Source organism: Myripristis murdjan, chromosome 15, assembly GCF_902150065.1.
Source record: "Myripristis murdjan chromosome 15, fMyrMur1.1, whole genome shotgun sequence".
In the NCBI taxonomy this organism is placed as follows: domain Eukaryota; kingdom Metazoa; phylum Chordata; class Actinopteri; order Holocentriformes; family Holocentridae; genus Myripristis; species Myripristis murdjan.
Genome location: NC_043994.1, coordinates 12,434,364 through 12,449,938, shown reverse-complemented (window position 1 = coordinate 12,449,938; position 15,575 = coordinate 12,434,364). Strand labels below are relative to the sequence as shown.

General features: G+C 43.0%; 1 protein-coding gene across 2 annotated transcripts in view; it reads left to right on the top strand.

Annotated features, from left to right (window-relative positions):
• The window catches only part of akt3a (v-akt murine thymoma viral oncogene homolog 3a), a 58,734-nt gene that overhangs the window by 30,975 nt on the left and 12,184 nt on the right, over nucleotides 1-15,575 (top strand). The window contains exons 4-10 of one of the 2 annotated variants that reach the window (XM_030070397.1): nucleotides 5,184-5,295; nucleotides 9,444-9,588; nucleotides 9,904-10,035; nucleotides 10,262-10,327; nucleotides 11,141-11,207; nucleotides 13,675-13,799; nucleotides 14,795-14,923. In XM_030070397.1, coding sequence (XP_029926257.1) covers nucleotides 5,184-5,295; nucleotides 9,444-9,588; nucleotides 9,904-10,035; nucleotides 10,262-10,327; nucleotides 11,141-11,207; nucleotides 13,675-13,799; nucleotides 14,795-14,923 — 776 coding nt within the window. Of the gene's footprint in view, nucleotides 1-5,183; nucleotides 5,296-9,443; nucleotides 9,589-9,903; nucleotides 10,036-10,261; nucleotides 10,328-11,140; nucleotides 11,210-13,674; nucleotides 13,800-14,794; nucleotides 14,924-15,575 lie in introns of both variants that reach the window. The other variant, XM_030070398.1, reaches the window with a different exon arrangement.

Sequence of the window (15,575 nt, the reverse complement as noted above, 5' to 3'; positions counted from 1 at the left end):
GAAGCATAGACACTCTGTGCACAAAGTGGCAGTAGTGTTGAGTGGGAACAAAACAGTAAACTTTCATCTCCTGCCTCATGATTCCCATTTGAACCATCCACCAAATCTGCCTTTGCTGAAATCACCAGGTAATATTGTTGGTAAACTTTAGGTAAAATGCTAAAATTATATAAAACATTTTTATAATAAATTGGGAAGCAGTCAGATGTGATAATACATTATATCATGTTCTATACGTGATATAGGCTTATATTATATCATCAATTTCCTATTTTCTCTCTTTTCTGCTCTGCTCTGTTTCCATTGCCCTGAGTGGAGAAATTAAATGAAAACAAACAAACAAACAAAAAAACAACAACAACAAAACAGACAGACTTGATAAATGTAACAGGTACTAGTTTAACCGATGTACCACTTACTTCAGTGGGCTTATGGAGGTCTGAAAAGGGGTCTACAGTGGTGTCTGTTTTAAATTTTGGTGAAACACTGAGTTCAGGTGTGGCCACTGGCCAGGAATTTTTGCTTGAAACTTCTCCTCCTTCTACTTTCTCTTTTTTCTATGTGGTTGGCATCTTGGCACTTGCTGTAAGGTGTTTCTCCTATCGCCGCATTTAGAGCAGATAAGAGACTTGCAACAAGGGTATAAATAGCAAATAAAAAACGTGGAAAGTACTCCATTAATACAGACTAACTTGGCCACTACTTTTCTCCCTTAATATGTACTTTTATAACATCTGCTTTAGGTCTAGAAAACCACCCTAAAACCCAAACCCACGGAAAAGTTGTTTGAATTAGGTGCAGTCAAGAACAGTTGCTATTGAGAGACAAACAAAAAGAAACATTTTGACATAACAGAAGCTCAGGATGTGTTGCATTCAGGCTCCCTTGGAGTATTGTTTGGGAAATATACAGTGCTTACGGGGAACCAAGTTAGGCCCGGACGCCCAGCCTGCTTGTAATACACTGGGGGAAATCCTGCATGTACACCTTTCTCTCTTACCCACACACCCTATAACTTTATGCATCTTACCTTACATGCTTAACTGAAGGCCCAAAAGTAATCATAACAATGTGATACCTAATTGACCCTGGTAGGAAATTTTCTTGTCTTTAGCTGCACTGTACAAATGTGATGCTCAGTGACAACTCTGCATGGCTGATGCTCGCATCTTCCAGCTGAAGGGCGGTCTCTGTACTTACTACACTATATTATAGCCTATATACTGTAATGAATTAAATTGGATTATTTGATTCTGCAAATACTCATGCAGTTTCATTTTTTCATGCAAATTGCCATGAAATGTTGCTGAAATGTTCTTCTGGTTTCATCATACAGTGCAACAGTGAACTGCGACAAACGGTTTCTTGCATCAGTTTCACTCATGGTGTGTCAAAACATCATGTCAGTCTTCAGTCTTCACAGGGTCGGTGCGTTTTACAGTAGTCACTGCATCACTAATTAACCGTTTATCGCCATATCATCTGTCTGCACCTGGCTAACAAGCTCATCAGCTTCGTTAACATGTGTAATTAACCAGCTAATGAGTTATCAAGACGAATGTTAACGTCTCTCAGTCTTATTACCACCAGCCATCACCTCTCACTGTTCATACAGTAAATGCACAGTGGCGGTAGCTGCATTTTTAGCCTGGCAAGCAAAGCGGTGTTCACACAGCTCAAGTTGTGTCCCAAAATCTGACAAAAACCAAAACTGAAGACCAGTTACTAACAAGAACGATTTTGACATTCAGTTGGATGCCAGTTTTACTTTGACAGGACTTAATACCATAGTCCTTTACACACTGACATGTACTCAATATCACTCATCAAGGCTGATGAATAATTGAGCCAGGACATTGCAGTTTAATTTTTTCCTATTCAGGATTGATTCTGCAAATCTTGATATTAATACCGACCACCACTGTTTTACAGAAACCAGATTTGTTTTTCAGTTTTCTCAAGACTCTTGCTGCTGTATGCAACACTCAAGTGATCATTTCACTCTGGTTTCAAGAAGTACAAACATCCCACTTGAGAAGCAAACTATTTTCAGCAATAAAGATGGACTCCATTAAGCCAGTGCCAACAAATTTCAAGGACATCTGGGCACATTTAAGGTTCTAAAACAAAAAGCAGTTACATGAACACAGTTAAAGTAATGTCATCGCTAAGCTTTGCCACTCAGGCATAGCATACAGTGGCAACATAACAAACTTGTGCACAGACATGACTAGAAACCACTTGGTTGTTTTTCAGCAGTTTGCAAAAAATAATGAAGAGTTTTGCATTTTCAGTGTGTATGTTTGCAAATGATTCTTAATACTTCATCTCAGTGCAATGTAGTATGAAGTAGTACATACAAAGTCTGTAGTACACAGTCATCTGTCAAAATACCAAATACATATTAATCAATATAAAGTGCATGACTGAGCCCTACTGTACAATGTTATCCTTACTTTCACAGCAACATTCAGTTCAACTGGAGTTTTACCACTGTAATGCTATCCTTATTACTCATTGTTCTTTCTATCAAGTTAAGAATGACCGACTGCATGTACAAAAAAAAAAAAACAAAAAAAAACTTAGGCACATTGAGGCCCATCTTAACTTGGAAAGCTAAAATGCCTCAAATTTGTAGTAGATTTCCTTCCAATTAATATGCCGCACCATTTTGTACTGGTTCAGTGTAGGTTTTCTCTCCTGTGTCGGTGTAGCCAGTACCTTTCATTCTCTCTCACAGTTCTGTAAACCTGTTTGGTATACATCATTTCAATCAGCATATGACTCTGTACGTCATCATCATACTACAGCATGTTGAGGTTGTTTACTCTCTCCAACATGTCAAAACCTCACTGGGCTACTCACACAATCTGATAGGTATAAATCTGTTTCCGTGGTTCCTTGGCATGAGGCCTAATAGAGATGACACTATTTTAACTTGTATTTATTTATTGTTATCACTGTCAGCGCTGCACAGGGCCGCAGATTCATTACTGGAATTTGTGACTAAAGCCAAGCCACGACATTAGTCATCAGTTTTATTTTGTTAACCTAAAATCAAGCTGTCCTTTTTGGTAGTCAGTCAGTCAGTTGAGTTTTCCTTGCCGAATGGCCTTGGGAAAGTGTTGCCTGAAATATCTGGAGAACGAGAAAGGAAGATCAGCGGTAGGAGGGGACGGGAGAATATATTTCATACAAGAATTGTTGAGAGATACAGGCCGCAGAGAATAGAAAAACGATGAAGAATGGCATAATACGGGCTGATACCGTCAGAGAAAATCATAAAGAATGGTACAACAAGGGAGGAAGGAGGGAATAAAAAGATAGGGAGACGAGAAGGGAGGACAAGCAGGAAGGATGAGCGATGGGAGTCGAGCGGAGGAGGTAGAGGAAGAAGGAATAGGAGACATAGTGAGGATAGAGGAGGACAGAGACGGAAGGATGACGAAGGGTGAGAGCAAAGGATGAGCAATTAATTGAGTACAGGAGCGGAGGATTGGGAAGGTGAGGTTATTATGCGTAAGGAAGGGAGGGAGGAGGGAGGAGAGGACCACTGAGCATCGAACAGACAGGGAGGAGGAGACGAAGGCAGGATTGGAGGATGAGGAAGAGGGGAAAGAGTTTGTGAGGAGGACAAGCCAGGCCATACATCCGGCCCCGGCTGCTTGGCACAGCACTGGCACTGCCACATCTGTTGCCCAAAGCTGGGAGGCCAGGTGGCGTGTGTGTGTGTGTGTGTGTGTATGTGTGTGTGTGTGTGTGTGTGTGTGTATATGTTTGTTTTTTTGTGTGTGTGTGTGTGTGTGTGTGTTTGTGTGTGCGGACAACAGAAGTGGTCAGATGGAACAGAGATGGTACAGGCCTGTTCCCTGCAGAGGGACTCATACATACAAGCCTGTCGCTTTCCCTCTCTCTCTCCCTCACACACACACACACACACACACACACAAACACACTCACACACTCACTCACACACACACTAAACTGCTACACAGACTTCACAATTGCCTGCTGTGGCAAACAGCCCCATTTCAGCAAATATTCAAACTTCACTATCACGGTGTGTGTATGTGTGTCTGCATTTCTCTGTGTGTGTGTGTGTGTGTGTGTGTGTGTGTGTGTGTGTGTGTGTGTGTGTGTGTGTGTGTGTATGCGAATGTCCATGCGTGGATGTGAGTGTGGTTTTTGGCATCAACCCTGCCATGACCTTGTTTTCTGGCGGCACAGCAGGCTGTGTTCACGAGGCAGGTAGAAACTTCTTTCTGTGTGTGTTTGTGTGTGTTTGTGTGTGTGTGTGTGAGTTTACATTGACACTGTGCTGTGTCTACGACCTGAGTGGTGTTGTCATTAACCTTCCTGTCTATATTTAGGCTGAGCCATGACATGCTGTGCTGTGCCACACTTAAACAGAATGTAATTGGAGGAGAGGAGAGAGGAGAGGAGAGGCAGTGTGGAGGAAAGGAGCTGAGGAGAGATGAGGGCAGAAGAGAAGGTGAGGGGATGACAGCATAAGAGAGGAGAGGAGAGGAGAGGGTAAAGTTGGGTGATACATGGAGAAGAGGAAAACCTGGTAGGGGAGAAGAGAGGGGAGACGATGGATCGTTCAGCTCTGCCAACCCTCTTTTATACCGGCTCTTGTCCCCAATAACCACCGAGACTGCTGAGGGACAATGAAGATGCATTCCTCCCCACAGCGAGCTCACAGCCCCATCTGGCTATGTGTGTGTATGTTTCTGCATTTGTGTACTGTATTATACATTTGTGTAACAATGGCCTACTGTATTGCCCATTTGCACAGAAATGTGTCTCTGCGGATATTCGGCAGATGCGTATGAGTTGCAGTACATAATATCCCTTGGCACAGGAAAGCATCTTCATCTGAATCGTGGGTGGCCTACAGTATATTATGGCCTATCTTCAAATCTAAAAACATGAGACGTCTTCCGTTTATGATACAGTAGCAGCAGCTATTGATGATATTGCCCATGAATTTCCATTCAGGTTCATTGAGGTTCAAGCAATTTGAATGTATCTTGATGTCGGGAAAGAGTGTGTACTTTTCTTACAGTTGTTTTTAGAGGCCCACTGGGAGTTTTTACTCTCTCCGATAATTTCTGAAGTTCAGTGTTGTGGCTTAACTCGCTGCTGAAAGCCGGTGCTGTCCCGTGTCCTCGCTGTTTCAGAATGCCAGCTGATGAAGACGGAGAGGCCCAAGCCAAACACCTTCATCATCCGCTGCCTGCAGTGGACCACCGTCATCGAGAGGACCTTCCACGTGGAGTCGCCTGATGAGAGGTCAGCCTGGACGGACATGACACACGGGGCTCAGTTTCCCCAGAGTTTCTCACTTCCAAGCTCATATTTCAGTCAGTGGACAAAGGAGCTCAGCCTGTGTGGAAGTTTTTTCATGTCCTACCACCACAGTATATGTTATACGTCTGGGTGACACATTTCATCTGAACTAATGCTTAAATGATTAGCTGATTAATCTATTAGCTGATCAGCGGAAAATTAGTCAGCGATAATGTGGATAACTGATCAATTGTTTTTGGAGTTTATGGAGTCACAAATGTTCTTCACAGATCTTCGCAAATGTTAAGATTGCTTGCTTTCCTCTGTCTGATGTTGTTATACAGTGAAACCTTAAAGGTTTAATTAATCAGAGAAGTTTAATTTTAATTTATCAGAGAGGCTGATGGTGAGAACTATGTAGACTCAACAACTGGCTGTGCACTTTTACATTGTGCACCTTTAAGATATAGTATATGGTAACTTAATGGGCATGATTAATTGAATAGTCAAAAGTTGTATCAAAAATGAAATAATTAGTTGTAGCAGGCTTCCCTCGCAGATTAGATAATCTATTCAATTTTGTGAGCACCTTTGCTGCAAATATCTGTATGAGGAAAAACTTTTGAAGAAGAAAAAAAATATTGTAAGTATTTCTATGCTTTTTTCTATTTCCTGTTGACAGAAATATTTGCTAATGACTGCATTAATTAGCTGAACTACTTACAGTATTACCATACTGCTCATTTTAATATTGGTTATGTTAATATATCGGAGTGATTCAGTAGACAGTCAGCAGCTCAGGTGCCTCTTCTTCATTTCTGTCCTTATTACAGCTCCAGTCAAAGAGTTACAGTACACTGCATCAGGCTCCATTCACCAGTCGATTTTGCCTTTTACACTGGTGAAAAACATCATTCTTCAGCCAGAGCTGTATTCAAAGCCAGATGTGAAAAGACTGATTTTTCACAAGTATTTGTGAGGTCTTCAAACTAAGATGCTTTTGATTTAAAAGACATTGAATGAAACAATCTATTCAAATGCACCATGCCTTGCCACAAAGCTTGCTGTGTTACTGCAGACAGTCTGTACTTGGAGAAGTTTCTTTCACACTTTCTTTGACACTTCAGATGAAAGATGGACATCTAAGCTAAGATAGCCTGCCACAGCTGCCAATTGAAAGCCTGAAATCTTCCAAAAGTTAGCTTTTCAAATTAAGAGAGAGCTTTGTTTGCAAATAGAGGAACGCATCAGTTTTGAGATGTTCCACGGGCCCCAGGGTTATTAAACTTCATTGAGTTTCAGTTCAAGGAAAAAAATGAAAAATAATAGTACCCAGTACCAAAATACCAGCAGATCAGGTAAACTTTCAGTTGAAGTGAAGGAATGAAATAAACGAAAGCAGTAAATGTGACTTATAAGCCTTTAACAGCAGCACCACAGCAGTTTATAAAGTACAGTGTGGATTTTTGCTCCCCATACATTCTCCTGCAGCCAGAATGCAGATGAGAAAATATATCATGTAGGTAAAAGCAGCAGCAAGGGCAGAGCGGGGTGTGGTGAAACAGGGTGTATAGAGGGTTTGTGTTGTGTGTGTGTGTGTGTGTGTGTGTGTGGGAAAGAGAGACTGAGAGAGACAGAGTAGAAAGGAGACCTTTCAAGTAGCGTCGGCATAAATTCTCCAGCTGCTCGGTTCCTTTCTGAGGACCTGAGGTGTTTATCTCCAGAAAATGAACAGCTTTGCCCAGAAGACCACAGATGCTTCTGTGCGTCCTTTGAGTGTGTGCGTGTTTTTTTTTTCAGTGTGTGTTGCAGCTGTCTGTCCAACTCTGTCAGGCTTATATGATGATTTCTAAGAGTTTGCCACTAGATAATCAAATAAACAGATACAGTCCCAAGTTAGCATGCACCTAATGACCGTCCATCCTTTATAATGCAGACAAGAGTTTGCCACCAGAGTGTATTTATAATCAGCAAGTCTTTGGGTGTAAGACTGCAAGCCCCAGTTGTAGAAGTGTGTGTGTGTGAGTGTGTGTATTACTGTATCTGTTCTACTGTACCAGTCCTGGCAGGGCTCCAGCTACCACAGCCCCAGCCGTGAGGAGAGAGGGTGGCACGTGTTGGCACCGCGCCTGACTGTAGGCAGGCCCATTATCTCTCATTAGCAAAAAAACTCATTATACAAAAAACACTCAAACCAAGAGAGAGAGCATTTATCTGCTGCCTGACCTTGAGAGAGTTCCCATTGCTTTTTATGTAGCTGCACACACACTGGCACACACACGCACGCTCACACTCACATGTGCACAACACATCGAGTGCTCCATTGTTTTAGATAGAGTGTAACTTGAGTTTGCCCTTGTTTTGGAGTGTGTAGGGTACGTTCAGAAGTCTTTGTGGTAGAAAGGGATTCAGATCTTAAAAACACACTCCTCTTTAGGTTCAGATGGATGTTCTTTCAGATCCCTCAAGGAAGCATATGGGCGTCTAACTCAAAACAAAACAAAAGACATAGGGGTGATCGTCTGAGAGTCAAGCAGGTGTCATTATTATGATCTCCTCGCTGCATACACTAGGTAAGTGTATTTGAAAGTGCAGTTCTGTAAATCCCAACTTGCGTTCCCCTAAATCTCGAGGATTTTGGAATATTTGAATATCATCCTTGGTTCACCTCATTTCGGGCTCTTTATGTTTTCCACTAACTTATAACCCTAGCATGTGGCACAGGCTTTACTCTGTTTGAGAACTTTTATGGACCCAAGTCACTCTCGAGAGCTGAAACCAAATATTCCACATTTGTCATAGAGCAATACGTAATCTTAACAGAGTTTAAAAATCGGAATTACTACTATTATTTCTCTTCTCTACTCTTCTCTTTTCTTTCTTCTTTCTCATCTCTTTCTTGTCCTCTTCTTGTCTTCTCCTCCTCTTCTTATCTTCTGTCCTCTTCTCTTTTGTCCTCTTTTCTTCTCCTCTTCTCTTCTCTTCTCTTCTCACAAGTTTCTCTCAGAGCAGAGGGAAGCTCAGCCCCGTGTATAGACCATAATATTCATCTTCATTAAATTCACACGTGCCCATACATCCTGAAGCATGGCTGGCCTTCTGCTACAGATGATGATTACACACGCACACACACACTCACTCAACAGATGTTGAACAACACCGCTAATGGAAAGTCAATGGGGAGGAACTACGTTAGCTAACAACAATGCATTGTCCCCTTCAATGCATTTGTGCACACACTCACTCTCTCTCTCTCTCTCTCTCACTCTCTCTCTCTCTCTCTCCCTCTCTCTCACACACACACACAGACACATAGAGAGACTGGTAGGCATTAGTTCTGCTCCATGATCATTGCTCATTCAGTAGATTCTCCAGTTGACCATGTTTCCTCTCTGTTGAACAAATAGGTGTTCGTGTTAATTGAAAACACTTTAGTGCCTTTAAAGACCTGGTTAAATAAGTGCACTTGCTATCTTAATGGAAAAGCCATGATAAATATTGTATTTTACAGCTGTGTAATGTGCTGTTACCTGGGTTGAGATGAATTTATGATGTACTTCCATCTCTTCAAAGTGCCAGTCGAGCCAAAGCTGGGAAAATTGATTTATAACAGGACCTGGAGCCTCATGTACTGTAACATATCAGAGGTCAGAGGCAAGCAACCTGAACCTGTTCACTCATGGACAAACATTAGATCTCATTTTCGGGAAATATTAGATCATGTCTTAGTCATTTTTGTCCAGCAACTATGTCTAAACATTTAACCAAAAAAGATTGAAAGAAGTTATCTTGCGAGAATGGTGGGTGCTCAAAATGAACTATAACATGTTGCTGTAAACTGACTTGCACATTGTAACACACATTTTTTTTTATTAAAACCATTTATCCTACAATGAAAAACTCAAATACTGAAAAAAATCTGTCTTTATACTATTTTACAGTTGCAATATTCTGCAATATTGCAGTATTCAATATTGCTATTGCAGTGTTCAGCACAGTAATGTAACCCCATAGTTATGGTCAGTGAAGGTAATGCATGGAATCAGTATTTGCTGTCTGCCAGTGCTTAATGTGTAGGACTTGGGATCAAAACTGCCCAAGAAATCCTGGTGCTCTGGTTCAAAAGTTGTTGTTTTCTTGTTTAAATGCAGAGATGAGTGGACGGAGGCCATCCAGATGGTGGCTGACAAGCTGCAGAGACAAGAGGAGGAGAGGATCCAGTGCAGCCCCACCTCTCACATCGACAACATGGCTGAGGAGGAGATGGACATCTCTACCACACACCACAAACGCAAAGTAATGCATCAGGCATTGATGCGCACACACGCACACACATACTGTCAAACACTCAATTGCTCTCTCTAAATTTTTGTGTTTTTTGGCTGATAGGGGTAAGCTTGTTTCTACCATATCAACCAATCTCTAAATTAGTTTCCATCATTCTTTGGCTCCTGCAGAAAGTGCAGTTATGCACAATAACCTTTGAAGATGTAGTGAATTTTGTACAGGTAGTATCGAAGTGTCAGCTAAAAAAAGATTTTCGAAGACTGCAAACTGAGCGACTGAGAGGAAACAGCCATAAATTGATAATTTGTGTTCTCCCTCTCTTAGACGATGAGTGACTTTGACTACCTGAAGCTGCTTGGGAAGGGAACCTTCGGTAAAGTGATCCTGGTGCGAGAGAAGGCCAGCGGGAAATACTACGCCATGAAGATTCTCAAAAAGGAAGTCATCATAGCCAAGGTTAGCCTGGCACAGACATGCAACATCAGTCTGTCTGTCTGTCTGTATTTTGTGCCTGTATTTTTCCTGTATTTCGAACAGACCTGAAATACCGTTGTTGTCAGTACAATGTCTGACAGCCATTATCTGCAACAGTTATAATGGATTTCTTTGAGCACCCTTCAGCTGCCTTCTTATGTAGTGTTTTGATGGACTGATGTGTTTTACTGTATGGGCGCCCCTGCAGGATGAAGTGGCTCACACACTCACAGAGAGCAGAGTGCTGAAAAACACCCGGCACCCTTTTCTCACCGTGAGTACCCTGCATGCAAAGAATGAATGGAATGAATTTAGGCATACTTACATGTGTAAGTGTCATCTGCATGAGTGCACACACACACACACACACACACACACACTTACACACACTCACACACTATATTGATCCTATACGTACCAGAGTCTCTTGAGGCTAATTATAGTTTAGAGAACAAACTGTCGTACATTAACAGCGTCTACATCTGTTCGCCTGCACTTTCTCTTTGATGCACACACACACCAGCCACTGCTCATTTCTATCACACTCCAGATGCTGCTGTTCACTGGAAAGCACACACACACACACACACACACACACATGCGTGCACACACATACAGTCGGTGAGAACAATTGTGGTTCACATCTGAGAATACCCTTGTCACACCTGCAGCCACAGAGAGACCCAGAGCAACTGTTCTTTTGTTTAGCAGCTTTCTCCCTTGATAAAACACACACACACACACACACACACACACACACACACACACACACACACACACACACACACACACACACACACACACACACTTTTACTGTAAATGAATGCATACCTATGACTGAATAGTTTCTCAGCTCTAGATGATTTGTATGGTCTAGTATAGAAATAGAAATAGAAGCATCAAATATACTTGAGCATGAAAAGTAGTGACTGTGAAGAGTGGCCCGTTAAGAAGTATTTAATGCTCTAGGCCTAAATTATCTGCATATGTCTGGTTTTGTGTTTGTACTAAAACGAAGTTGCATCAGTTATTTGAAGGTCTGTGTGTATTTGTGTGTGCTCACATATGCACTTGTTTCTTGTTCTAGTCATTGAAGTACTCATTCCAGACTAAAGACCGCCTCTGTTTCGTAATGGAGTATGTGAATGGGGGAGAGACAGACACGCACGCACGCACACACACACACACACACACACACACACACACACACACACACCTTGATGACAGTGGCGCTGTATGTTGTTTCCCATCTTTGTTCTGCCTCTTTGAGCAGCCAGTTAAACCTCAGGTCTGCCACACTAACTGACAGCGATTAGGCTCTTACTGTACACCAGCTTTTACTCTCCTCTGCCAATTCAAAGATACGCTACAGTATGACAAAGGTTATGTTACTGAATCGGGCCCTTATTTGTTGCACTTTCTTGGCACACTTCTACACTATTTAAGACAAACATTTCTTGGATCAATCTTGATGTTTGTTTTAATTTATGATGAGTAATAGTGAAGGACATCTGCACTCATGCCTTGCAGGATTGTAGGGATGATTTTTTTTTTTTTTTTTTTTTTTTTGACGAATTTGACAATTTATTTGTCAGACACTGCAAATCAATATTTTCCCAGCAAAACATGAGTGCAGAGCTCCTTCAGCATAGACATTTGTGTACACTTGGTCTTACACATCCCCAAACATCTAGAAGAAACAGCATTACGAAGGGCTTTCTCTCCTCCTTTATGAATTTATTGATGAGCAAATAATGATCTGTTTAGAGTCATTTCCAAAGGATTATTGTGTTCCAGTGGCTCTATATCACTCTGCTCACTGCAGTGTCAAGTAGCCTAAACTCTAAACTTAACTCCACTAAAAATTGAATGCAGTTCTTTTAATTAGTATTATGAGGCCTCTCTCACACTTTGTTCTGTTTATTACTCTTTTGCACAGATGTGCCAAATAAATCCATCACTAAATATGGATGTTTGACCGTTTTTTTGCATAAAGAATCAAAATGGCAACAGTTTATTGTAATTGGAGGGATGTGAGCCTGGGACAGCAGAGCAGCACAGGAATGTTAAGATGTGTGAGCACTCAGGAAGTGGCTTAAGTTAGACTGTTCGATTGCTTTCTAACACAGTTAATTTGCCAACCAACTGGTCTCTCGCTCACGCTCTCCTCTCTCTTCTCTGTTCCAGCCCTCTCTGTTTGTGTCTATTTATGAACATACCTATGGGGCTGATATAGCCAGAATGACATTCGGAGATGAAATGAGTTTGGATTCCCCCACTTTTCCATTTCTCCGATTTTTAATCGGGCCGTTTTTGCAATCTTGGTTCATTCCCTCAGTGTAACTGTCACCTGCTCCCCTCCCAGTTAGTTAGGCAGTCCAGCCAGCGCCAGACCTGAGCCTCACCACACACCACACACACACACACACACACAGCAAACCTTTACCTCAACGGACAAACTGTCGCCACACACTCACATACACACACATACACACACACACACACACACACACACACACACACACACACACACATCCCATTACAAACCTGCCACAGTCACAGCTGCCAGTACACTGATGAAGGCCCACCTGTCGTGTTGCCCCCTCTCACCACCGTACACACACACACACACACACACACATGCATGCATGCAGTATGACTGAGTAGGTGGTCTGTGAGCACCACTCCAGTGGCCATATGCAAACCTCCCTCAACAATTAATGGGGAGATGTGTGCCCCTTGTCCTCATGGGTAATTTTTACGAGTTGAGCAGTGTGTGTCATTTTGGTGGTGTGTGTGTGTGTGACTGGATAAGAGTGACTTGACAACTTGACCACTGACTGACAGGGAAAAAGAAAAAGAGATGCAAACAGTGTAAGGCAAGTGATAAAAAAAAAAAAAAAAAGCGAGACAGAGGGAGGGGAGGTTAACCCACCTGGAAGAACAGAAAAACAGGGTTGCGCACTCCAAAGGTTGAAAAGTGTGATCCGGGCCAAAAAGAGAGGGATGGATCAGAGAATTAGAGAGATGGAGCGAGTGAAGGCGGAGGCTTGCAGGGCAAGGTCCTGCTCCCCGCTTTTTGTGAGCAAGGCCAGTTAGGCCACTAATGAGTGCTGCAGCGGGGATGGCGGGGGGTGCGCGGCAGCGGCGGTTGGGCTGTCTTTAACTAGACTGGTGTATTGATTAAACCCTTGATTTGGCCCCCGTCGCCAATCTCCATGCCAGCTCTGTGCCAGCCGAGCCCAGAGGGTAACGTGGAAAGGGTGTGTGTGTGTATGTGCGCGCGTGGTGGTGGGGTGGTGGTGGTGGCTAGATGAGGCGCCAGCTGCCGAGTGCCTCCGCCCGCCCTCCTCCGAGACCCCCCCCTTCTCTCTCTATGCGCACCCCCCCCCCCCATACACACAACCCCCCCTCACCCTCCCCTGCCATCTATCATCTCAATATGGTGCGGGCAGCCAGTTTGTGTTGTGCTAATTTCCTCCAATAAATCAGTAATTATTGCTGTGCCGTCCCTGCTGTCTCTTCCCTCTCCCTGTCCCCCCTCTGCTCCCCTTCTTCCCTCTCACCCTCTCTCCTCTTTCTCTCTCTCTCTCTCTCTCTCTCCCTCTCTCCATCTCCCGCAGCTGTTTTTCCATTTGTCCAGAGAGCGGGTGTTCTCGGAGGAGCGCACGCGCTTCTATGGTGCCGAGATCGTCTCGGCTCTGGACTACCTGCACTCGGCCAAGATTGTGTACCGGGACCTCAAGGTAAAGCGATGGAGAACCAGGGAGGAGGGTGGGTTGCAGGGCATGGACCAGAGTAAGCAGATATTTGACAAAAAAGTTGTGTTTTTTTTTTTTTTGTTTTTTTTTAGCCCCCCCTTGTGGCTCCCCTGTTTTTTGTGTTCTTTTTCATCCAGGAGGATGCGAGTGGCTCAGGATGAGTGGAGGGGTAATTAAAGAGAGAGAGTGAGTGAAGAGAGAGAGAGAGAGAAAGAGAAGAGAGGAGAGAGAGGAACAGGGACAAGCACACACAGACATAAAGTAATTGAGGTAGAGAAGCGTGGGAGGCGGAGGGACGGGGCTGATGCCACAGAGGTAGAGGTAGATGGCTCTGTCTGAGTGTCTGCCTGGCAGCCTTGGCCCCAGCCCTGCTCACATCAGCCAAGAAAACAGAAAGGAGAAAAAGCAGACAGAGACAGAGAAAAACACTTCAGCCATTAAAATTAAAAGGTTGAGTGGCTCCACTACACGCCTGAAGTTTATTTCCCTCCTCTGCTTGGAGTGTGTGTGTGTGTGTGTGTGTGTGTGGGTGTGTGTGTGTGTGCACTGTCCCTGTGTGCTCGTCTGCTTTATATGTGTGGGTTAATACGATAGACTTCCCTTCTCTGTCTGCCTCTGCTCTGCATCAGAACAGTAAAATCTTGACTCCACAGTCCAACATCTAAAGTGAAAAATATGACATCAAGCGGTGTTTTCAGCATTGTTTTAGAGTAAATTAACTCAGTTCAGTTTCACTTGATCAAATCCTTGTAGTCAGTTAACAGTCCCGTCAAGTATGTGAGCTGAATGTCAGCCACAAACATTTCGAGTGAAAAATCATTTCAAAGCTTTGATGGGAAATTGTCAAGAGGAATGCGGTGCAGTTCCATCCGCATCTTCAAGAACTGCATTGTCAGGATTACATTCTTCTCTTCCTCTGCAGTCTCTGATGATGAAAATAGTTTTGTGGGCATTGTGCTATATTTTTGTTTCCTCTCCAGTTGGAGAACCTGATGCTGGATAAAGACGGCCATATAAAGATCACAGACTTCGGCCTCTGCAAGGAGGGCATCACAGACGCTGCTACTATGAAAACCTTCTGTGGCACTCCTGAGTATCTCGCTCCTGAGGTAACACTCCTGCGCGTTTTTCTTCCATTTTATCTTGTTTTGTTTATTTTTTCCATTCCTTTCCTTATCCCTGTCTCTCTGCTTGTCTATCATCATTTTATTTGTTTTGTCCTCATTATCCATCTTTCCCTGGCCTTGATTTTTTTTTTTACTGTCTTTCTCTCACCTGGTCCTATCCTCTCTCTTTACGGTATTTCTCCACCTCTACCTTCTCTTCCCTTCCCCTTCCCCCTTCCCTTCTCCCATCATCCTTCACTTCACTCATCAGGCTTTTTCTTTTCTCTGTGCACTATACATTTATCCACTTGGTCCAGTGACTTGCAGTGAACACAACAATAAAATAAGCTTTAACTGGAAGGCCCCCAACGTTACCAGCATCCAGAGTCACAGCTCCTTCACAATAGAAGCTCCTGATACTCATGTGACCATGCATGACAGAAAAATAAGAAAAGGTAGAAACATTTTTAGCGGTGTTTATTGTGCATACTGCTCTGCCAGCAACATTTTTGCTGGGACAAATATATTTTGACATTGCATATGGATCAATAAAACACAACCAAAGGCTGACCATTAGTTGATGACCATGAAAGCTCCTCAAGGCTTTTAGTACAATTGGCACAGTCTATGGATTACAATCCATTCTGATCTATCA